Source organism: Acomys russatus, chromosome 17 (assembly GCF_903995435.1).
Source record: "Acomys russatus chromosome 17, mAcoRus1.1, whole genome shotgun sequence".
Taxonomy (NCBI): domain Eukaryota; kingdom Metazoa; phylum Chordata; class Mammalia; order Rodentia; family Muridae; genus Acomys; species Acomys russatus.
In genome coordinates, this window is record NC_067153.1 from 47,802,742 (window position 1) to 47,828,040 (window position 25,299).

The 25,299-nt window shown below is 41.3% G+C and overlaps 1 protein-coding gene and 1 non-coding gene across 2 annotated transcripts in view; both read left to right on the forward strand.

Annotated features, from left to right (window-relative positions):
- Atxn10 (ataxin 10) overlaps nucleotides 1-25,299 on the forward strand; it is a 137,010-nt gene that overhangs the window by 16,160 nt on the left and 95,551 nt on the right. Inside the window, exons 2-5 of the mRNA XM_051160140.1 lie at nucleotides 3,994-4,185; nucleotides 10,456-10,538; nucleotides 20,328-20,424; nucleotides 22,767-22,925. Of these exons, the coding sequence (XP_051016097.1) occupies nucleotides 3,994-4,185; nucleotides 10,456-10,538; nucleotides 20,328-20,424; nucleotides 22,767-22,925 (531 nt within the window). The remainder of the gene's footprint in view (nucleotides 1-3,993; nucleotides 4,186-10,455; nucleotides 10,539-20,327; nucleotides 20,425-22,766; nucleotides 22,926-25,299) is intronic.
- On the forward strand, nucleotides 17,634-17,752 carry LOC127201870 (5S ribosomal RNA). Its single transcript, XR_007832216.1, has one exon. It is a non-coding gene; the product is annotated as a 5S ribosomal RNA (ribosomal RNA).

A 25,299-nucleotide genomic window follows, 5' to 3' on the forward strand; every position in this document is an offset into this window, starting at 1 on the left:
CAAGTAGTTTTCTTCCAGGGCTGCAGAGAAGGGAGAGAGGTGGGGAGAGAAGAATGCTTTCACTGTTGAGAAGAACGTCTTTGTCCTCGTCTAATACAGTGTTCATGTTGTAGTATTTCAGACAGGGGTAATAGAGTCAATAGCTACTTGCCCTATGACACTGGAGGAATGTTTTTATTTTTTTTCTTTCTCAGATTTTATAGAGGGAAACACACATTTAAGGTATTCTCCGTCTTCAGGAAGTTTAAAAAGTTTTTAAAAAAGTTAATTTGGGTTATAGATCCTCCTTACAAGTTAATCTGTTTTAGTAATTAATGAGGAAGGAGAAATTAAATACGCTAAGTAGGAATCACAGCGGACATCTGCGGTAGAGCCACACCTTACAAGGCAAGACGACTACTTTTCAGGTTTCTTCATCCAGGCTGTGCGGATCCCTTGGTGGGAAGAAAGAAGTAAGCTAATGTCTCTAAGTTACTGCCTCGGAGTGCAGTGGTCCTGGGTGGCAGTGCAGTCTTGGACTCATATGCCTCGTTGCTGTTCAAGGCAGAAAGGGAAGACTCTGCTAGTAGGGCCCCTTGGACTAGACACACAGGGAAGACAAAACTAGGCTCTAGTTTGCAGAAGTGTGCAGTTGCAGGGCATAGAAGCTGGGTGAGTTTCACCAGGGACATGGCTTCAAAGGATTGCTGAAAAAGGAGATGCTCAGGCGGAGGGTGTAGCTCAGTGGTAGAATATTTTCCTTAAAATCAGAATCACATGCCAAGTTCTCATAGGCAAAGACCTGGGTGGGGACAGTGTGACAAGCGTATTCTGCTGGAGGGAGGAGCACAGCTGAGCAGAGGTACAGGAGCTTGGAAGTTTATGGTGCTTTTAGGAGTCCATGGATATGGAGCCTGGGAGAGCGGGTAACAACAACCGTTCTCCCAAATTATTTTCTTTGTTTCATAAACACAAATTACTTTGTATCTGGTGGATGTGTAATACCAGCTTACTGTGTAGAAGCTATTTAAAGTTACTTGGATTTCACGAGTCTTTTGATGGATCTTAAGTTCAGTTCCATAAGGGCCAAGTGCATCCATGACAAATGAACATACAACACTGGGAATTATATTTGTAGGTTAGCTAATGACCTTACCTGACCACCATTATTCTTAAGACTAACTGTCCTGTAGCCTGCAGTTTTGTTCCAAGCTCGTGCTGCTTCGGCTGTGTCAGCTTTTAGTAAAATGAGTGGTAAGAGATAAGGAACGGCCTGTTGTTGAAGGGCAGCTGCTGACTGCGGGCAGTGGCACCTGTGAAGAACATGAAGGACCAGCTGAAGGAATCAAGACTGGCTCCGGCATCAGCTGTGTGAATCCACATCTCTTAGCCATCGAGGAAAACAGAGAAACTGTTGTAGATTGTTCTAGTTGTACAGCTGTTTTCTTATTAGTCTTGCTCTATCAAAATTTGAACCTTGAGTCTTGTACATACTAGTCAAATGCGGTGCCATGGAGCTACTGCAGCCCTCTGTTTTTATTTGTAAGACCAATAATAAGTGTTGTTGAAACTATGTTCTGAACACATACAGGTAATTAGATTTAACTTGGTTATAGAAATTGCAATCCTCTTGTCACTTTTCAATATGTTTCAAACTCTTGGGTATTTTCTCCAGTATATTCAGTAGTTCTCAATGGGAGTGCTAGTAAATGTTCCTCTTCTTTCTTTCTTTCCTTCCTTCCTTCCTTTCTTCCTTTCTTTCTTATTTATTTTTTCCTCTTCTTTTTTTAATGACAATATTGTCAGCAAAAATGTTTTACATATGTAATTGATATGGTTGCTGAGGCAGGTGGATTTCACTTTTTTGTTTGGTCACGCAGTCACTGAAACACAAAGTTTTATGACCTGTATTTGGAAACAGTACTGACTGATGGGGTGGAGCACAGATATTTTTGTGTGTGTTTCTCAGCCTCTGCCCCACCTCCACCCCGCCACCTCCCCACCCCTGCCCCTGGCAGGGGTTCTCTGTGTAGCCTTGGCTGTCCTAGAACTCACTCTGTAGACCAGGCTGGCCTCAAACTCACAGAGGTCCACCTGCCTCTGCCTCCCAAATGCTGTGATTACAGGTGTGTGCTATGACCACCTGGCTGTTTCTCTGTTTTTTAAAATTAATTAATACCCTGCCTCTCTCCTGAAACACATTTTAGATACCTTAAAAAAACAAACAAACAAAATAAAGACAAGGGAAGAGGGTGGAGTTTAGGTCTGAGGCAGTTGCCTAACATGTGGGAGGTCCTGAGTTTGGCGCCCTATTGATGTCTGAGAGATAAGTGAGGAAACTGGAGAGGAGAGAAATTCCAGATAAAGTGGTGTTCTTCCTGTTGTAAAACATGAGCTATATATCTGCCTCTAGGTTTATCAAAGGCCCAGCCATAGGAAGGCATTGTCTATCTGTCTGTCTGTCTCTATAAGACTGAGCTACCACGTAATATCCAAGAAGAGTACCTACATAATACACATGTGCTGAAGTTCTTAGAGGAAATGTGCCCTGGTCCTGGAAGGAAAGGCACACTCTGGGGTGTCTCTTATGACGATGTCCGGCAGCACAGGGTCGTTGATTCCTGGTGGGAGTTTCTGTGGTCTGGCTTAGTCCTGTGATTCTACTCTGAGAGTAGAGTAGAGCACTCAGATGGTCAGGACTGTCTTTTAAGAGTATCTAAATTCCCAACTTGGCAGTTTTCGTCCAGCTTTAAAAGCAGATTGCTGTTTCTTCATGGGAGTTACCAATGGAAATTAGCTTCTATTTAGGTACCAAATTACACCCCCCCCAAAAAAAAATTGTCATCCTCAGATCTTTGGAATGATAGTAGACTATACTTCTGGCGTGAGAGAGGCATGCGAAGACAGGGTGTCTGTGAGTGCACACTCATCCTCATAGGGGAGCTGGCGTGCTGTCCCCCCATGTGTAGAGATGCACATGGAAAGTTTAACATGGTTGCTGCTGGCCGCCTGGGAACTGAAGAGTACTTGCTTGTCCTCTCAGTAGTCCTTACAGGATATTGTTTCCTATAACTGAGTGCAAAGTCTGTTGGGATAATATGATGGATTTTGATGCTAATTACTGCTTACTGGCTCTGTGATTTACCTTTTGCTTAATAAAAAGCCGTCCCACCTGGGCAGGGCAAAAGAGCTAGGTGGGGCTAGGAGAGAGAGAGGAATTCTGGAAAGAAGAAGAACTGCCAAGAGGAAAAGGAGAGAGACCTGAAGGGAAGAGAGGAAGGCCATCATGGGTTAGATGGAGGAAAAGCACATGGCCGGTGTGGATGGAGAATCTGGCCTAGATGAAGAACATTAGCAAGTATAGGGGATTATGGATGGGAGGTAACTTGATAAAAGTTATTAGAAGCAGATGGCATGGGATTGAGGCAGGGATCCTGTGCCTGCCCCACTATGGGAGGTAGTTTAGAGGACTGATATCTGCCCTGCCCCAGGTTAACTAAGGCTATCTTAAAATATAACAAGTGTCTGTGTCTTAATTAATCGCCAGCCGGGCCTGCAGGTAATACAGATAATTTAAAAACAATAAAAGTCCCTATTAGGGAGTGGGAGATCCATAAGCAAGGCAGGAGAGTTAGTTCATCTGGGCGGGGTTTGGATTGTCCTGGGATGTAAGTCCTGTGATCAGAGAACTCTAATTGGAATTGTGACTCTGGTATTTATTGGCCAAGTGATGTGGGCAAGCAGCTCCTTCTCTTACATTGTCTACAAAATAGAGAGGACAGTGTTGATCCTAAGATTATTTCAGAGGCAGAGGGAGAGAACACGGAAGGACCAACATCAGCAGTGCCCCTCACAGTAGGTACAGTCTACACTGCAGCCCACAACGTCTGGTTCCTAATGAAGGAGCTGTAACAGGCCATCCAGCTTTTTTAAGTCAGTGTTTTTCTCTCTCTCCCTCTGTCCCTCCCTCTGTACCCATCCCCCGCAGCTTATAACAATTTTATCTTCTTCCAGGGAAACAGCACCCAGAACAATCTTCCAGAGAGTCCTGGACATCTTAAAGAAATCTACTCATGCTGTCGAGCTGGCCTGCAGGGACCCCTCCCAGGTGGAGCACCTGGCCTCCAGTCTCCAGCTAATCACTGAATGCTTCAGGTGTCTTCGGAATGCTTGCATAGAGTGCTCTGTGAACCAGAATTCCATCAGGTAGAACACACATTCTTCTGAGTGTTTCTTATGTGCTGGTTAATGTTTTAGCTTTATAGTATTGCACAGTGTTTTTACAGAACTGCCCTTTACCTCCAGATGGGAAGCATCTACTATTTCTTGTAGTCTCTTGTTAACAAGAGAGATTATTTTGCTTTCCTGTTTGTATTTGTAACGTGTTTTGAGATACTTTATTCTTCATAGAACAGTGATTTGAATTTGACATTGGTTCCATATTTCTAGGTTCTGCCTGTTCAAGTTCACATGTAGTTCTTGACCTCCTTTTAATTACAGATGTTTTAGTTACCCTGTATTTACATTGAGCAAATGTAAATTTTATCTATCATAAGACTAAACTTCCAAGCACTTTCTGTCTGTCTTAAGCTGTGCCTGGTTTTGAGAGGTGTTAAAGGCCATGCAGATGATGCCCTTGTACAGCTCTCACAGCTAGAGCTGAGCTGTTTTCCTCTGGCCTACCTCTTACCCTCACCCCAGACAGGGTTTCTTTGTGTAGCCCTGGTGGTCCTGGAACTCACTCTGTAGACCAGGCTGGCCTTGAATGCAGAGGTCCAACTGCTTCTGCCTCCTGAGTGCTAGGATTAAAGGTGTGCACCCCCATGCCTGGCTTTTCTTCTTGCTTTTATGAAACCAACTTCTCATTTAAAAAAAAAAAAAACTTTAAAGAATATTTTTGCTTAGTGAAATCAGATGCCACAAGCAGGATGCTCACCCTTCTTCCTTGGGTTCACATGTAGAAAGGGCCTCAAGGCCTCTCCATCACTGATGTGATGGGTGAAATTGAGCTGGTCCAGAAGACATTTGATTCTCTTGGCTACTTAGACAGTCTTACACCTGAGGCTTTAATATGATTAATGAGATTTTTAAGATGAAAGGAAAGGAAAAAAAACAAAACTGAGTTGTTTAACATCAATGCTAAAACATACCTGCCATCTCTTTTTAGAAAATGGATAGAAGTCTTCCTATTAATAGTTATTATTATGCTTCTTTTCCTGCCAATTCATTTTAAAAAACTTTTTTAAGGATTTATTTTTATGTGTCCATGTGTTTGCCACATGTATATTATGGGATGCTCTTGGAATTCAGATGGGGCTGTGGGATCCTCTGCAGCTAGAGGTGGTGGGTGTGGAGAACTGAACTTGCATCCTCTAAAAGAGCAGCAAGAGCTCTGCCCTGCTGAGCCATTCTCCAGCTCCAGTATCAGCATTTAAAGCATATTGGCGTGTTCTGGAAACATGGGCCAGAATGCCAGTTTCTTTTGTACTTTCCCCGGTGGGAGGGATGGGGACAGAGCCTGCAGGCGAGCATCTTTGCTGGGCTGTCCTCAGCAGGAAGGAAAGAAGCTAGGATTGGGCCTAGGTGCTTTGCTTGCAGTATCTTGTTTTAATCCTTGGGATAAACTGAGGGATAGTGTGCCACGGTTTCCTTCAGTAGTTCAAGAAAGAAACTGGTTTGGAACAACTTGTTCTGAAGTCATTCACCATACATAGGGAGCTAGCAGTACTCTATGCTGAAAAGCCTGTCATTGCCATTGCTGAGCCCACAACGATTCTGTTGTCTGTGATCGTGCCACTCTCTGTAGTCAGTCACCTATCCTTGGACACGGGCACTGAATGTCTCTTTCCCCTTTTCACATGGTAATAGGGTAGTGACTGGTGGGTGAGTGAGATTCTTCAGCTGTGGCATCATTGGGACAGCAAGTGTGCAGTGCTTCTGCCTCTGCTGGGAATGCTGTCACCTGCCTTCAGATGTTTTTGTTTGATCTTCTGAGCAATACATGGCTACTATAAAAATTGCAACATTATAAAAATAAATACTATGGGAAGTGAAGTATTCAGCCATATGGCATGGCCATCTAAGCAAGAGCAGTGCATGTAGCTATGATTAATTCTTACTGTGTGCAGCTTTTGTCCACACACATGAAAATAAAAAAGGTAAGGGCACCAAATTTTCTATCTTTTGGTTTGGTTTCTAGTATTGTATTATTATTTATTGTTGATTGCCAAAGGTAAATTTCAATCATTTGAGGCATTAGTTCCCGGAAAAACACTTTTAATTAGAAATATAGCAACGATTCCAGTGGGAACTTTGGAGACAGTTTAATTAAAGCCAATATTTCTAGGCTAGTCAGAATTCAGATCAAAACACCCGTGTGTGTGTGTGTGTGTGTGTGTGTGTGTGTGTGTGTGTGTGTGTGTGTGTGTGTGTGTGTCTTCCTTTGTTACTCAGAGTTCAGGAGACATGATGCCCGTTAAGACCCAGATCTCCTCCATATGACACAGATGTAATACAGCAAAGCCAAGAATCTGAGACCCGAGTCATGTAACATTTCAGGAAGTACCCAAGAAAACTCTTGAAGGGTTTGATTTTTTTGTTTTGTTTTGTTTTTGTTTTTTGAGACAGGGTTTCTGTGTGTAGTCTTGGCTGTCCTAGACTTGCTTTGTAGACCAGGCTGGCCTTGAACTCACAGAGATCCACCTGCCTCTGCCTCCTGAGTGCTGGGATTAATGGCGTGGGCCACCACGTCCGGCAACTGTTCAAGGTTTTCGCTTTGCTTATAACTATAACCACTGCTGCTGGGCTCACTGTACTGTTCCTGTATAGGGCCAGCTCATAGTTAAGCTTTGGGGTCTCTATCAAATTTCTCGACTCCTCCATTGTAGTGTGCCATCAACCAAACAGTATGTGAAAAACATGGACATTTTTGCATTACATTTTTAAACCCTGAAATTTGAATTTCATCAAGTAAAATTGATATCATGAAATTGTATTTTGATTCCTCCCTTTCAGCTCCCCTTGTAACAAAGCACAGTGTCCTGTTATCCTGGGAGCAATTGCCAATGTAGAAATGAGTAGAAGCCTGGTGTGGTAGCCTGGGGCCCCAGGCAGACAGCACCTTTGCCACATTATGTTGACTATAAAATAGGCTTAACATCTGGTTCTGAAATTTGATCCAGACAAATCAGGGTCTTCTCTTTAGTAATTTGGTCTTAATTCTGATTCACCTTGAGAAGAGACTAAGCTGGGGTTGTATTAGTTTTCTGTTGCTGTCACACATTAGCACACATAGAGGACTGAGAACAGCAGTTGTATCTTTACGGCTCTGGTTGAGGTTCTGATTGGGAGGGGGAATTCTTTGTCTCACCTTGCTTCTGTCAGCTGCTTTCCTTGGTTCACAATGCCTTCCTTCATCATCAAGGTAACTGCAGTGTAGTGGATGAACACATGTTTTTGTTTTGATCCCAAGTGTGGGATGAGGAATGTACTTGTAAGAGAACAGGTAATATTTATCCACAGAATACAAACCACCTTGTGGGGGGGGGGGTTTGCTAGATGAAACACATCTTAGTACAGACTCTGAGAGGAGATATATATGTGAGCCCAAAACAGGAGGTGAGGCTTTTTGGGTCTTGGTATTGTTTGGCTGTAGAGACTGTTCCAGAGAACACTTCCGGGCTTGGGGTTCTGGTTGCTGTTCCAGGTCCCTGCCTCAACATTGATTGAATTGCTAGTCTGCTAAAATCTTGCCGACCACGCCAAGGGAATCGCTTCCAGGAACTGAGTCCGAAAAGGTCTACTTCTCCTGTTCCCATTAGCCTCTTTTCTCTCCCATCTAGGGTAGATGGGTAGGAAGGGGGAGGTGTAAGCATTCAAGAACCCCAATAAAGTAGGTTTGGAAAAGGTCAAAGCCTACAGTGTAGTAACTAACAGATTCTCTTTCTGACTTTGACTTCTGTCTCATGAAGACCTGTAATAGATTGCCTAGGATGATCTTCCCACCTCAGAATTGGTCATTAATTTAACTACATCTAAATAGTTTCATGTATTTGCTGACACCAATTCTGAATCTCTGATACTAACTTGATGTTTAATTATTCACATCTGTTCTGAGACTGTCTATGGGAATTAGTCATAACTTAAAAGGCTCACTTCTAGATGGCTGTTGCTATAAGTAGGCACAGCAAGAAACTACTGAGCATAGTCCCTCTCTCCTCTCCCCCCAGCTTTGGCACCAAAAATAAGTAGGAACAGTAAGAAACCATTGAACACAGCCATTCTTAGTGGAGAGAAAGAACAGTTTTAATAAAAAGACGTCTTCCTGGCTGCCTGAGATGGTAGAGAACACAGCCAGCTATAAAAGCTCTGAGTTATATAAGGGGACATGGAGGAGCAGCCCAGATAGAGGAGGTGGTGTTGGATTGGTAAGAAGTATTGGGGTACAGCTAGCTGTTAAAGGCTTCTGAGAAACACCTTTGGTTTTTGTTTTCTAGTAAAACCAAACTCAGGTGGGGGTTGAGTCATTGCCAGTAGCACTCCCACTTTGGGGGCCCACTTCTTTGTGGCCTAGGAGTTGCTCCTTGTGGCCTAGGAGTTGCTCCTTGGGATACTGTCTAGAAATTAGACACCCAGGCAAACCCAACTTCTGTATGGCTGAATAGGAGTTGAGGGTTCCATGATAGGGTTCCCTCAGTCTTATTAATTCACAGAATTCAAAAAAGTAGGTTTCTGGTTCACTTTAAAGGAGGTAGGCTGGGATCATCCAGGTAGGTGGCTATGCAGAGGACATGGCATGGGGAGGGGTGGTGTTTTCATGGCCTCTGAGATATGCCATCCTCCTGTCACTTTGATGTGTTTACCAACCTGCAGGCTCCCCGTACTGCAGTGCTAGTTTTTCAAGGGGTTGTCAGTATACGGACATGGTTATTAAGCCGTTGGTTGTGGTTGTCAGGAATGGTTTTCACCTCCCTTCCCTCTCTGAGGCTGAAAGTTTACAGGTTGGGTCCCGTGGCAGCCGGACACCATTCTGAAGCTGAGCCTAAGCTACTTTATAGCAGGAACTCAGATGTGATCAGAAAGGATTCAGGAACAGAGAAGGGTGTCAGGGACTCTGCTAGGTGCTCAGGACAAAGACCAACTGCAGTCACATCTATTGCTGTGTCTTGCTCATGTAAGGTAACTTAAAAAACTGAACAAAACCAAACAGACAGATAAAGAATTTAGGGCTTTTTGTTTGTTTGTTTTTGCCTATCCTAGTTCACCCATCAGTCTTTCAACACATAATTTCTCTATATAACAGCCTTGGCTATCCTGGCTGTCCTAGACTCACTTTGTAGACCAGGCTGGCCTCAAACTCACAGAGATCTGCCTGTTTCTGCCTCCCAAGCGCTTGGATTAAAGGCCTGTGCCACCGCCCTCTGCCTCACTCATCACTCTTAAACATTCATATCTATCAGATTCAAATTACATTCTTGTGCTATCCCAAGGGCTTCACATTCTAAACCCAATATAACATCAGCTCATGTTCAGAATGCCCTCTAAGTCTCATTAGCTAGAAGTCCCCCATCTAATCCTCTGAATTACCTAAGTTGTATGAAACTCTGGATGGTGAGCCGTCTTGGGACAAAGTTCCACTTTCTCTGGGACCTGTAAAACTAGAAAACAAGTATCTTTTCTCAAATACAGTAGGCAGAAGATCACAGTACATGGCAGTTTTCGGCATTTCTTTTCTCGCTCCTCTGCACAGCTGTAGGATGCTGTCCAAGGACTCTTGGCCCTGCACAGCAAAGATCACCATTCCTGCAGTCCCTAATAGCATGTTCTCATTTCCTTCCAGATGATGCCAGCTGCGCCTTCATGTGTGTGCTTCTACCAGCAGTCTGCCTTAGACACTATGATTTTTTTCTGTCATGCTCCTTAGGGTTCTTCTAGCCTCTGCCCACTGACCAAAGCCTTTTTCAGGTACTTGTTATAGCAGCAGCCCATTAATCAGAATTGTGACCCTTTACTTTTTGTTGCAGTGACATATTACCAAAACCTTAAACAGCACACATTTATTATCTTACAACTTTGGAGTTTGGCAGCCCTTGAGGGATTGGCATAGATGGTGCTTCCTTCTGGAGGCTCTGGGACAGAATCCGTTTCTTTGCCTTGCCAGCTTTCAGTCCTTCCATGTTTCTTGACACACAGCCTCCTTTCTCTTGCTTCCAACTTTCTTGTGTTCCTTCTGCAAGGAGCCTGTGGTGCATTGGAGTGCCACAGAACTCAGGACAATCCTTCCATCGCAAGATTATGGATTTGAGCTTGTCTGAAAAGTTCTCTTTACCAGATAAGGTAATAGTTATAGATTTTGGTAGTCAGAATATGCACGTCTCTGGAAGCGGTTATTCTGTTCACTGTAGCAATCAGCACTTGAAATTCAGTATTAGGGAAGAGCATGTATTTAGTTTAACTCTGTCTTAAAATTTAATACAGGAACCTGGATACAATTGGCGTTGCTGTTGATTTGGTTCTTCTCTTTCGTGAACTTCGAGTGGAACAAGACTCTTTGTTGACAGGTAATGTGCAGTATAAGTAATGGGTTATTACCTTGAAAACTGTTTAAAACGAATGCTCTGAGTGTCCAATCATTCTCTGAAACACATGTTTTATATTTCAAGAAATGATAAAGAGTTACTGTGAGGAGAACTTGCTGTGATTTCTTTCTCATCCTGTGTATGCTGGCTTGTTTCTTCCCAGTTTCTTCTGCTGAGGCTTCTCTTAGTCTGGGCTGCTGTAGCAAAATACTTAGTGTAAGTAATTAATGAAAGCAGACATTCATCACATGAGAGGGTGGAAGTTATTATGTGGTAGGAGCTTGCTCTCCGGCTCAATGAAGGTGCCTTCCTGCTGTGTCTTTCGTAGAAGGCCAGAGGAGGCAAAGATCTCTTCTAAGGGCACTAACTACTAGATGCAGTTTCCCCTCAAAGCCCTTACTGCTTGCTGCCAACACTTTGGAGAATTGCTATCAGCAGGACACAAACATTCAGACCATAGCAGAATCCTAACCTCCAGTACCCAGAAAGTGACTATATTTGGAGATAATATTTTAAAAGAGGTAATTAAGGTACAGTGAAGATGTGTGGTGTCTTCTTGAGAAAAGGACACAGCTAAAGACTGGGCAACAGTCTCTGCCCCCAAGGAGTTCACATTCCAGTGAGGACAGCCAGATGTTAAAACTATTAAGTCAGTCAGGTACTGGGCGTGGTGACACATACCTTTAATTCCAGCACAGAGGCAGGCAGATCTCTGCGAGTTTGAGGCCATACTGCTCTACAAAGTGCAGGACAGCCAAGGCTACACAGAGAAGCCCTGTCTAGAAAAACAACCAAAATCCAAAAACAGACAAAAAAAATCAGGTACCTTGTGTGACAGAAAAGGAAGTTTGCTCTTGTTGTTGATGTGGGATTAAGAGCAGCACTCAGCTTCTTAGCTAGAAAAGCTGGAGGGTTCTTAGACGATTTTGAAAGCATTTAGCTTTTGTATTAGTAGCATTAATGCTTCTCCTTTTTACAAAGATTATCTTAACACATTGCAGTAAATAATAAGAGTTTTTATATATGATCTTCTTGTCTGAGGAATTGAGATATTATGGGTAAATATAAATTATTTGATACAATCTTAATGTAAGTATTCATGTTTATTAGATTAAAGTAATTGTTATAATAAAGAACAGGTTTAGTTTGTAAATATTTCCTAACCCCTGTTCTTATAGAGCATAAAAGATACTTTTCTTTGCTTTTTTTTTTTTTTTTTTTGGTATTTTGAGACAGGGTTTCTCTGTGTAGCCTGGTCACTTTGTAGACCAGGCTGGCCTTGAACTCATATCAATCTGCCTCCCTCTGCCTCCCAAGTGCTGAGATTAAAGGCATGCGCCACCATGCTCAGCGAGGGGTGCTTTTATTGATGCTACCTTACACCCTGTGCTTGGGGGATAGGTAAGAGCTAGAGGCAAGGCTCTCTTCTAACAAACACCAAAAGGAATCTAGGGGTGACACAGACTAAGTCAGTGTGTTAGTGTGCTGTCCGCACTGCCTGAGGTCATTTAATTTTCACTCTTTTTGTGATTTCTTAGTGTTTTCATTTCAGATTCATTTTACTTCAGTTTTGGGGTCTTATATTTGATTTAGAAATCATCTTTTAACTCTATTCAGTAAGTCAGTTACCTGGTGCGACAGAAAGTGGTGGTTTCTTAAAGTTAACTATATCATCTAGGATTTTATAAACAACATCTTTGCTCTAAACTTTTCTGAGTGGCAGTTTTTTAAGGTTAGTAGGATGTAGACTTTAGTTGTAATATTTTAAAGATATTAAGTATTAAAGGTATTTTTGTAACTCTGCTTTATTTTATTTTTAAAAAATGATTTATTTATTATGTATACAATGTTCTGCCTGCATGTACACCTGCACACCAGAAGAGGGACCCAGCTCTCATTACAGATGTCTGTGAGCCACCATGTGGTTGCTGGGAATTGAACTCAGGACCTTTGGAAGAGGAGCCAGTGCTCTTAACCCCTGAGCCATCTCTCCAGGCCATAACTCTACTTTATAACAAGTTAAAAACCAATGATAATGTGACAGTTTTCATTGTGCTGCATGGAAAAATCTGTGTTTGTGGAGTCTCTGTGATTCAGCCGCTGTTCAGGTGCACTCCATCTTGTAATTGCCAGAAGACAGCCATAGAGTGTCGGCTGCCAGCAGAAGCAGGGTTTTCTTCTGATGGTGTTTTCCTAAATAATCACGGCAGCAGTGCTGGCAAATGCTGCGCGTGTGGAGCTGTTAAACCTTGGGCACCATCCCCCACCGCTCCCCTCACATGGAAGGTTTTTCTCCTGAGTTTATCTCCTTTGTTCTCAGCAGCACATGGCTCCCCTGCCCTCCAGCGACTTTATCATCAGGTAGCACATTCTCCTTCTTCCCGTGACAAAATTTCTTCCCTTGGTTCTACATTCCCCTCTATCTTTCTTGTGCTATTCCAAATCTCCTGTGCAAGATTTATTTTGTTTTTGCAATATATGATAATTGATTGTTTCATCCTTTCTTCATTGAGATGGATATAACCTTTTAAAAAATAGAAAGGGGAAGATACTTAAAAATGCTTTTATAACATAGTTATGTGGTAAAGAAATACGTTGACTGATGTCAGAACAGATCCCTGTAAGTCTCTCTCTCTCTCTCTCTCTCTTTTTTTTTTTTTTCCTTTCTTTCCTCTTCCTCCTCCTCTTTAAAAAATTTTTGGTGGCATTGGGAATTGAACCTTGGGTTTTAGTATGGTAGGAAAACCTCTACCACTCAGCTATATTCCTAGCCTTGCGCTTGTTTTATAAAGGATACATTAAGAGTTGGTTATAATTTAGATAGTGTCAATGCTATCCGTTTAACTAATTGATTTTTTTTCCTGGTTGTGTGGGGTAAATTTAGTGCCTTGGCCATGCTAGACAAGCATTTTATCACTTAGTTATGTCTCCCAGCCCATTCACTTAGCATAAATGCATCCATTTTAAAGTGAACAGTTGAATGATATTTAGAACAGAACCAAAACCTGTACACAACTAAAAATATTCTTTTACACTCAAAAGTGTAAGGAGAGCAGTTTCTGTCCCTTCCCTGCTCCCTGACATGGCCCTGGGAACTGACTCTGCTGCCAATCCTTGGCTGAGCCTTCTTTCTATCTCCCTTGTTTTGAGGAGCCACTAAACTGTTTTCCAGCACAGTGGGGCCATTTACATTCACTCAACAATGTGTGCTCCAATTCCTTTACATAACACTTTCCTCTTTTGGGTTTTAGTTATTCAGGGGGTGTGAAGTATTGAGTTTTATCTACATTTCCCAAATGACTAATAATGGTGAGCATTTTCTCATGTGTATATTGGGCATTTATAAAATTTTGGGGAAATATTCGTTTGAATCCTTTGTTCAGTTCCTTTTTATTTATCATGGTTGTGTTGTATTATTGACTTATAGAAGTTCCTTCTGTACTGTACATCCTCGGGATAATGTTAACTCTGCAGATGAGTTTGGAAAGAGCGGCCATCTTGACAATATGTGGTCTTCTAGTCTGTGAAATATAAGCGTTTTCTTTAAGAAATTTCAGCAGTGTCTTAAGTAGTTGACCTGTATTTGATGGCAGAATTGGAAGAAAGCAAGGAGGAAAAGGAAAGTTAGCTGTGTTTCTCACTACCTTCTAGGAAGGGGCTGATAGCTTTTCTTTGGAATTCAGCAGTGACATTTGCATTTAATAAGAAACCTAGAAGTTATTTTCATAGTACCCTAGTTCAAACCCAGTGCATAGACCATGAAAGTATTTTGATCTCACTGTCCGTTAATGCTGTCTCTAGAACCTTAATTCAGGGACATTGTTGTCAGGGCAACTGTGCCAGTTTTTGTTACTGCTTCTGAGGTAAGAACTGTAATTATATTGTCAAAATAATATTTAGAGTATTATTTTCAGGCAATAATTGCAGTGGTCTGACAAATATATTATGGTCATCAAATTTTATGTAAACACAAGTATGAGTTATTTTAATTGAGCTATTGATGTTGTTTTTGGCATATATTCTTTCCTAATCTGTAAAAATAATGCTGGCATTTTTAAGGAGCTTTGCAGTATTCTTAGTGTTTACATAAAGATCAGTTGATAAGCTGTTTGCTAAAGTAAGCTGTTATTTTACTTGCCTGCAGCCTTCTTGCTTGTGCCTAGCCCATCTCTAAGTCTTTGCTTTCCCAGAATTATATTTTGGATTTTCAGAGGTTTTTGCTTTTTTTTTTTTTTTTCCTTCCCTGAGGAACTGTTGGGCCACTTGGCTGTCAGGCCAGAGTCTTTCACATGTTAAATTTGAGTGTTAGTATTCTGAAGATTTAGTAGAATTATTCTGAATTCTGAATACTTAGTAGAATTGCTAGTATCTTTTAAAATTATGGCTTATCTTGAAAAAGGTTGGTAGTTTTATATTATAACCATTCAATAAGCATTTATAATAGACTTTTTTTTTGTTGTTTTGGTTGTTGTTGGTTTTTTTGAGACAGGGTTTCTCTGTGTAGCCTTGGCTGTCCTAGACTCACTTTGTAGACCAGGTTGGCCTCGAACTCACAGCAATCCACCTGCCTCTGTCTCCCAAATGCTGTGATTAAAGGCTTGTACCACCACACCCAGCCTTGGACTAATATTTTAAAAACTCAGAAAAGTAGACAGAAAATACAATTTTATGAGCAGGCTGTGTGAAACACTTGAATGTTAGTTTTGGGGTTCTTGGTGCATCATTTTGTTTGCATACCTTTAAGAATGGCATGTTTAGAGCCGGGCGTGGTGGTGCACGCCTTTAATCCCAGCACTCAGGGAGGCAGAGGCAGGTGGATTGCTGTGAGTTTGAGGCCAGCCTGGTCTACAAAGCAAGTCCAGGATTGCCAAGGCTACACAGAGAAACTCTGTCTGGAAAAAAACAAAAACAAAAAACCAAAACCAAAACCAAAAAAAAAAAAAAAAAAAAAAAAAAAAAAAAAAAAAAAAAAAAAAAGGCATGTTTAGCCAGGTGTGGCTAACCCAACACTCAGGAAGCAGAGGCAGAAGGATCATTGAGAGTTCAAGGTCAGCCTGGTCTACAAAGTGAGTCTAGAACAGGCAATTCTACACAGAGAAAACCTGTCTTAAAAAACAAAACAAAAGAATAATCATGTATGTTTGTGCCTTGGCTACAGTTTTACAGGAAGCTGTTGGGCTCCTGGGTTCTGACACCCCATCCTCTTCCCTGTGCTTCTCTAGTTGTGGGGTGTGCCGTGTATGCTGCCTCAATGTTGCTTCTCTTTAATTCCTTATAGTACATTTTCCTGCTTAAAATCACTGGCTTGCTTTCTGTCTACTGCTCTCTGATGCCACCTGTCTTGTTCCGCCCTACTGGTTCTCTTCCTTTCTTTGTCCCTTCCATCCACTCATTCCACTAGTAAGGGTACAAGAGGAGACAGCAGCCACTGCATAATTTGGATAGAAATGGGTTTTGTGCGTCTGTGCATGAACTAGGTTTTTCTGTGCAGCCTGAACTGAAGCTGATCTTGCTAGTCCCTGGCCTCCACTGCTGTGTGCAGGGGTTGCAGGCCTACACCGCCATCCCCAGCTGGGTAGTAAGATTCAATGGAAAGAGTTGGTGTCATTGTGGTTTAAGTTAATGGCATTGACTAGGAAGAAGTAAGGAGGACGCTGAGGCAGGAGTTGTTGGATACATGTGGTCTCTAACCCCAGGGTTGAGGTCAGCCTCCCTAACTCATCTCCAGGCTGAGATCCTTGGAGAGGCTACACTCTTGGCAGGTGCTGAGAGGTGCTGTGGGTAGGGATGATAGAGCCCACCCCTGCTGCCAGGGGACTTCGCCATGAAGCTTGCTAAGGAAGTATTTATAGAACTATTAGTATCTTTTAAAATCATCGCTTATCTGGAAAAGATTGGTACTTTTATATTATAACCATTCAATAGGCATTTATTATAGACTAATTTTTAAGGACTCAGAAGTAGACAGAAGAAAATAATATAATTCTATGTACAGGCTGTGAGAAGCACTTGACTTTTAATTTTTTTCTTTTTTTCAGTATTTGTGTCTGTTGGTATAAACATGGGTTTTATGTTCTGTCTCTTTAAATTATATTAATGTCTTTAGTTTTGGGGTTCTGGCTGCTAGCACTGCTGATGCCATGCTTTGTGGGAGCCGAGCCTGGAAAAACAGTTGCCTAGAGCAGAGCAGAGGATGGTGTCCTCTAAGAGGAGTAAATTGTGGTGACTGTGCTGGCAGCAGAAATGTCTTGCGAGTCCCCCCTTATTTTTACAGAGCAGACACTGAAGTTTTGTCTGGAGCTGGGAGGCAAAAATCAAGACCTGGTACCCACTCAAGTCTGTTATAACAGTGTTCTGTTGTTAATAGCTCAAGACTCTAGAGCCTTTGGCTACTGTACCCTCACCATCTGCTGTTGTTTTCTAGCTGTGCACTTTGTGCCAGTCCAGTGGGTGTAGAGTATCTTCGCCTGGTTTTCTTACAATATCCAGCACTTTTTCATCCCTGCCTATCCATTTTGGATCTTACACATTTTCTTTTCACAAAACTTTTTTTTCCATCTATTTTTGTGTTGGCTTATCTGTTTTAAAAATGGCCTATAGCCAGGCTTTAAACTCAGCACTTGGGATGCAGAGGCAGGCAGATCTCTGTGAGTTTGAGTCCAGCCTGGTCTACTTAGTGAGTTCCAGGACGACCAGATCTACATAGTGAGACCCTGCCTTGAAAAGAAAGAAATGCAGTGGTTTATAAGAGCTCTTTGAATATGCTGTAAGTCTAAAGGTGGTTGTGTATTTTATATATCTTTTTATTCTGTGGCAGCATTTCTGTTTTTATCTCATGGTATCATCTGAGAAAAAGTGTTACTAGGTTTATCGTTTATTAATATTTAAAAGCTCAGGGCTGGAGAGATGGCTCAGAGGGTAAGAGCACTGATTGTTCTTCCATAGGTCCTGAGTTCAATTCCCAGCAACTGCATGGTGGCTCACAACCATCTATAATGTGATATGATGCTCTCTTCTGGCATGCGGGCAGAGCAATGTATACATAATAATAAATAAATCTTAAAAAAAAAAAATTTAGTCTCCGGCCATACCACCCTGAATGTGCCCGATCTCGTCTGATCTTGGAAGCTAAGCAGGGTCGGGCCTGGTTAGTACTTGGATGGGAAACCGCCTGGGAATACTGGGTGCTGTAGGCTTTAAAAAAAAAAAATTAAAAGCTCTCTAGGGTTTTAAAATTTTTTGATTTTGGTGCTTCATGTTCAGGTCAGTAATTGGAATGGGATTTTCTGTTTGTGTGAGGAAGTACAACATTGTCAGTTTTTTTTTATTCTGATACCCAGGCACCCCACTGCCCACTCTTATATAGACCATGTATATTTAATAATTTGCTGCTGATCCTTCTGTCATTAACTATTTGTCAGTTTAGGTTCCAGTCAAGTCTGTTCTACTCTGCTTCTGTTTATCCCCATCTTGGTTCGACTCTGTTGTACCTACAGTTAACTGAAGTAGCTGGTAGTCTGTGAGCACTAATTCTGTCTTCCCCCCCCCCCCCCCCCAACAGTGTCACAGCTATTAACGGCCCTGTGTATCTTCATATAAGTTTTGGAATGGTTTCATTAAGTTTCCAACTAGTCTGTGTGTCCTCCAGTTTGTGGAATGACACATGAATGGTCAACTAGCTCCAGGTGGCAAAGACTATGCCTCGCATGAGACAGTTACCAGCTGTGGACAAACTAAAACCCAAACTAAAATCCCACATGTGAGATTAAAACAAAAACATATTTACATAACTGAGTTTACAAAGAAACCAAAACTTCCATCACAGTACCATGTGGAGGTTGCAAGAGGATGCCCAAGCCCCTGGAACTAGAGTTACAGAGGGCTGTGAGCTGCCGTGTGGGTGCTCACAACTGCTGAGCCCTCTCACCAGCCCTTTTATAAACGGCATCCTTGTCCCATTTCCATGTCATCCTCCCCATCCTACTGCAGATGGAGGCCTGAGCTCAGGGCCTTCTACAGTTAGGCAAGTGTGTCACTGTGTCCCTTAGCCCAGTGTCCTTATGCTTGATTGCCTCCTGCATCATGTACAAATACAGATTTTTACAAAAACACCGACTTTGGTGAAGCAACTCTTGTAACCCCTTTTCAAAAATCTGTAAGCTTTATTATTAAAAAAACAAAACAAAACAAAACAAAACCAACACCTTGTAAGTAAATAAGTAAGCTTTCTCAATAATGCAGACAATTTACACATTTAAAGTAGTCTACATTAGCATTTCACCGGTATTGTGGGATATGGTCATTTGATTTGTTTGTTTTCAGCCCTTGATCTTTTGTCTTTCTGGCAGTGGTTATTTTTGTACTCTGTTAATTATAAATGGGATCGCAAATACTTAGACTTATTTTTCAAAAGGAATATTTGTCACTGTGCCTGGCCATTACTTCTAATGTGCGCTGCAGACTTTTTGTTTATACCTAGTTTTAGGCCAAAGCAGCCCGGAATGGAGGAGACACTTGGTAGTTTGCAGTTCCTGCCTTAGTTGTATACACCTCACTTTCATCTATGTTTTGATGTCTTGACTTTTTGTGTTTTGTGTGTAAGAAGATGGCAAACTGTTTTCCAAGGTCCTGTATCGGCATTTGGTGCTATCGCTTTTCTGAACTTTTGGCCATTAGTTTGCTATTTTATATTCTAAATGTTAATTAGTTTTCTTTTGTTTTTTGTTTTTTTTCCATTTTAAATCTTACTCAGATCTTTGAGGTATATTGGTTTTTTTTTTCACCTGCTTCTTCTAGAATTTGTTGATAAACGATATCTTAAAACTATCCAACTTATTATCAATAGTTCTCACTACAGTCAGTTTTTCTTTATATTTGAGAGTATATTACTAGATGAATTCCAATGAAAAATTCTACATCTTTTTAATAAGTTAGTCTGTAATGATTATTTAACATATTTCCAGCAATATTTTTGCATTAATACTTATTATATGTAATTTTAAGTGGCCTATTTCTCCTTTCTTTTTTTTGAGTGATATTTCTATAACCTTATGTTTTAGGTATGTTTGTTTTAAACAACTTGTAGCATTTTAACAATTCATTCTTGCCCTTTGACCCTCCTCCCGAGACAGGGTTTCTCTGTGTAGTCTTGGCTGTCCTGCCTGTAGACCAGGCTGGCCTAGAACTCACAGAGATCTGCCTGCTTCCGCCTCCTGAATGCTGGGATTACAGGCCTGTGCCACTGTATCTGACTTAACAATTCACTCTTAAGAATAGGTGTGTTTTGTTTTGTGACAGGTTTTATTGGACTGGTTTCGGCATGACTTTTGTTAGCACAATCCTCCTGTCTCAGCATCTGGAGTGCCTTGATTACAAAACATGTGCAGACATGCCTAACTAGTAGTCGTCTTTTAATTGGCGCATGTATTCCAATGATATTTCATGTAATTATATTTGAGTTTATAATCTTTCAGAAGTTAATTTTATTTAGTGTTTTGATGAGGCATATTCATATCATGCTTGGAATTTCATTATGGAGTGTAACTCTTGGATAATCAATCAATCAATCAGTTTCTCTTCCCCTTTCCTATTTCTTTCTTTCCTCCTTCCTTTTTCCCCCCCTCTTCTTCCTCAGTCCCTCTTTCCCTCCATCTCCTCTCCTCTTATTCTCCTCCCCTGTTTAATTTAAATGGGAGATATTTCTTACTAAGATGTATTTATTCACTGTGTTGAATCTGTTATCTTCAGTTTTAATTTTTTTTATATTCCTAGCTTTTCGTTGTGGCCTGCAGTTTTTAGGCAACATTGCCTCACGGAATGAAGATTCTCAGTCCATCGTTTGGGTCCATGCCTTCCCAGAACTCTTCATGTGAGTCTAATGTTAAGATTTTTTTTTTTTGTCTCCTAAAAATATTGTGGTTATAATTCCATTTATATGAAGTTTGAAAGCAGGAAAAACAAGACTGTAGTTATAGAATTGAGGACAGTATGTAGTCTTTGTGGGTATTAGTAGGTAGGTATTAGCTAGGAGAAGGTATGAAGGATACCCCTGGATCTTGCCAGTATCTTGGTTTGTACAGTGGTTCCATGATATGCATATCTGATGTTCACTGAGATCGTACAAAGATTTGTGACCCTTGGGAACATGCGGGCTTATTTTTAAGAAATAAAAGTCATGGGGGAAAACAGTATCTTCAAGTAAGGACCCTGAAATTTATAAGGAAAACCCCCCATAAATATTAAAACATGCTTTATTTTTTACTGATGCATGCATGGCCCAGCGCTATTCTTGGCAGATAATGGAGAACTGTACAACCCGGATAACAGACATGCATATTACAGTGAGAAGTGGGCATAGCTATTCTGTTGTTCGTTCTGAGAAATGTGGCATCTGTCTGTTGCTGTGAGAAGAGGGTAATTCAGTCCCTTTGCCAGTGCTAGGTGGTGGGTACTAGGCTTTTTTATTAATGTAGATGTGGTTGGCCAGCCTGATGGCCACTGACAGAAGTCTGTAACCTGTCTGATTATTTATATTGAATGTTGAATTGGTTCATGTTATGTATTACTTTTTAAAAACCAATGTAAGTTGTTGACAGAAGTGGATAGGCAGTAGACACTGTGTATTGGTCATGGAGGCCAAGCTTAGCTGAGACTGTACCAGTGTGGGCAGCAGAACAACAGCTGTTACTGAAGTGCCTTGAGTTGGGCATGTAATCTCTGTTCTTACAAGTCCTGCAGAGAAGTGGAGCTGACCCTGTTTGGACAGGTGAGGGACCTGCAGATTCAATGGTAAAGGGTAAGCTGTAGAGTGAGGCAATGCTGCTCTCTGATCTGTGTGTGCTGTAAGGTCTGTGATCTGTAAGGTCTGTGCTGCCCTCTCTGGTTGTGTTTGTTTTCTGGGCTTGTATTAGGTTACGGTTATTGGATGGACTCTTAGTTCTAGCTCAGAGTACATTTCTCAAATGCCTGAAGTGTGTGTTTATAGTTATATATCTATTATCTTTACATTTAATAAAATTGATTGTAGATGAAGGGAAAGAATGCAACTCAAGCTACATAAATACACATTAATTAAAGTTTTTTTAAACATGTACTATCTATTGTGTTTATGTGTATGTGTTTGTGCTGTGCCAGTTATGTAGAGGCCAGAGACAACTTGAAGGAGTCAGTTCTCTCTCTTTCAGCTTCTACATGGTTCTGGAGGTTGAACTCAGATCATCAGACTTGGTGAAAGCACCCTTACTGGCTGAGTGATCTCATTGGCTCACATTACTTTTTTTGTTTGCTTGTTTGTTTTTTGTTCCATTTTTTTTTTAAAGACAAGGTCTCACATTGTAGCTCTGATTGCCCTGCCTTGAACTTGATATGTTGACCAGGCTAGGCCTTGTAACTCATAAGAGATCCTCCTGCCTCTGCCTCTTGAGTACTGCCTTTAATATGTGCACCACCATGCCTAAGCTGTGAAGTTTAAGTGGGGACAAAAAACAAAGTCTGAGATGAGCCATGACATAACTGACAATCAGTAAATGACCTCACTAAGTTCTTATAGCTGATAGGACTTAGGAATTGTGTTAAGGCTTTTGACCCCAAGTTCTTCTGTTTCAATATCTGTCCCTTATGACTTTGATAGGGGATACTTTTAGTTTAGTTTTTTTTTTTAACCTGTTTGTTCTTTCTAACAAGAATAAACACCTTTAATGCTTTATATATGTCATCATTTTAATTTTTTTCTCTCTTCAAATGTTATGTTTTCTTCAGTTCTGAGTCCTAAGTCATGCAATTTTTTATTGTCTTTTTTTGGATTTATTTTGTGTGTGTGTGTGTGTGTATATAAAAACGTGTGCATACATGTCTGTGTGTGGGCGTGTTTACGATCAAAATTGCTCTTAGAGTTTTGGGTTCCCTGGAGTCAGAGTTACAGACAGTTGTGACCCTCCAGGGGTAGGTACTAGGAACCTTGGAAATTTTGCAAGAATTATTTGTGCTTTTAGTCACTGCACCATCTCTCCAGTCCCGTTTTGTTGTATCTTACCGTTATATTTACAGTTTTTACAGTCAAAGATATGCTTTGTTTCACAGCGTATAAATGTTTACTATATCCTCAAAATACTAATATATATTAAATTTGCTAAGGGTTGTTATTATTAATGTTACAATCATATCTTATCATGTTGATAATTGGACTAAGAGTCTTATTTCTTTGTTTGGCAGGTCTTGCTTAAATCATCCAGACAAAAAGATCGTTGCCTACTGTTCAATGATTTTGTTCACATCTCTTAATCATGAAAGAATGAAAGACCTGGAAGAAAACCTCAATATTGCGATTAATGTCATAGAAGCTCACCAAAAGCACCCAGAGTCAGAATGGCCGTGAGTATCTTGATAGAAATTTCACTGCTCGAGGACATCCTTACAGATCATTTTCCTTATGAGGCCTTAGTACTTTATGGAGCTAGAGCTTGTTGTGTTTCTAGGCTGACCTTGGAGGTTCCTTCCTCCACCTCAGTCTCTCATAGCTGAGGTTATCACCTCCACATCTGGCTCAGTCCAACTACAACTTACTTATTTAGTTTGGGGTGGTTCAGAGGAATTGAGTTCATGTAGACAGGTGCTCTCCCACTGAGCTACAATCTCATCCCCTTTGTAGAAGTTTTAGTAAAAAGTTGAGGTGTGATAGTTGTTTTGAGGTTGTGGAAGAGGGAAAGCCTGGGCTTGGCCTTGAGAGTAGTATAGGGGATTCCTTAAGGTGTAACTTGGGAGGCCAGTGTTTGTGTGTGAGTGAACACAGTACAAATGTCGCAGCCTGTTTGGAGACTGCTGTGACCTCAGCAGATGGCTCATTAAAGATCAGAAGTTGGTGTGTTTCTTGTGGGCATTGTATAGATGAGACATTTATGCTGTTCACACGATCCCTTCAAACAGAATGTCTGATTTCTCTTTGGTTTCTTTTGAGATTTTTTTTTTTTCCTTTGTTTTTAGGAGTTAATGTTATATTGGCATAGATTTCTTGGCACTTGTTCTCTTTGGGATCCTCTCAAGTTCTTGAGTCTGTAAGTGTACTGGTTTGTTTTTGTGAGCTTGATTGACAACAAACACAGACACACTTAGAAAAAGGAACTCTCACCTAAGGAATGCCTCTGTGTCTTTAGGGGGTTTTCTTAATTGCTAATTGATGAAGACAAGGGCCTAGTTGGTGGAACTATCCCTAGACAGGTGGGCCTAGGCTGTATAAAAAGGTAGCTGAGCAAGCTAGGGGAAGCAAGCCAGCAAGCAGTGTTCCTCCATGGTCTCTGTTCCATTTCCAGCCATGAGCCGACTTCCTCTGTTGATGGACTATGCCTGTGAGCTGCATAAAACCCTTCCAGCTCCAACTTGCTTTTGGTTAGAATTCTATCACTGTACCAGAAAGAAAACAATGAATGTTTGTCTTTCTTGAAGTTCTGTTAAGTTTTCAGAAGTATCTGCAGGAATATTTTTTTAATCCCATGTTCTTTGACCTGTCTTTTAGGACTAATGTCAGAAATACACAGGTCAAGGTGGTAGCTTGTTTTTTCTGCTTAGTAAAGAAATAGAACAGCCACTTGTAGCTTTGATAGTTTGTTACTTAGAGGTACACGCTGCTTTTATATTGTGAGAGAGCTGTGCAGAAAGGACCCTAGAAAATACCCCTTTCGAATCTGTCTCACAGTAGCCTGCCTTAGGAGAGAGCCTCTCATCTTTTTTAGTAAAGATTTATTTATTTATTATGTATACAATATTCTGCTTGCGTGTATGCCTGCAGGCCAGAAGAGGGCACCAAATCTCATTATAGATGGTTATGAGCCACCATGTGGTTGCTGGGAATTGAACTCAGGACCTTTGGAAGAGCAGCCAGTGCTCTTAGCCTCTGAGCCATCTCTCCAGCCCCAGCTTCTCTTATTCTAGAACCCTCACAAGGCATCAGCAAGACTCAAGATGAGCTGCTGTTCAAAGCATTGGCATGTGTGGCCTACGTAGGAGGATGCAGATGGTCCAGGTACTATGGTGGAACAGTCTTCTTATACAGAATGTGTGTGCGTTCAGTAGCAGCCTTGATTGGTGTTCTCAGGATATGTCACCTTGCTGCTGGAGAGTTCCTCATTGGGATATGGGGGCTCCTCAATTAGAATAGGTGGGCTGGCCCACAAGCCCAGGGAATCTACCTTGATTTTGCCTTTTCAGTGCTGGGATTACAAGTGTACACACAACCACACATCTTTTCCTGGCTGCTAGGGGTTGAACTCAGTTGAATTTGGGCTGCAAGTGCTTTACTAACTGAAGATCTCAGCCAGTTTTCCTGTGCTCTGAGGATACACATGCTGATGTTTTCTTGTTCCACGGGTCTGAGCTTCTGGTCAGTGTTGTTTTGTTTTTAATTCTTTTATCAGTTTAAATCTTGTAACTGCAGGCTTTTCCACCCACACCCCAGTTGTCAAAATAATGACTCAAATACTTTATTATTTATGAATAGATGCCTAGGCCATAAGCTTTGGCTCATTCCCCAGCTAGCTCATAACTTAAATTAATCATTTATTCTATTCTATGTGTGCCACATGACTAGTTACTTCTCCTTAGTTTCACACATCCGTCTTCCTCAGTCTGGGCAAATCTCCCTTCTGACTGTATCCCAGAGTTCATCTCTCTCTGCCAGAACTCCCACCTCCTATTTCCTGCCGTCATCTTTTTATTGACCAGTGATGCTTCTGTACAGTGCATAAGAGGTTGT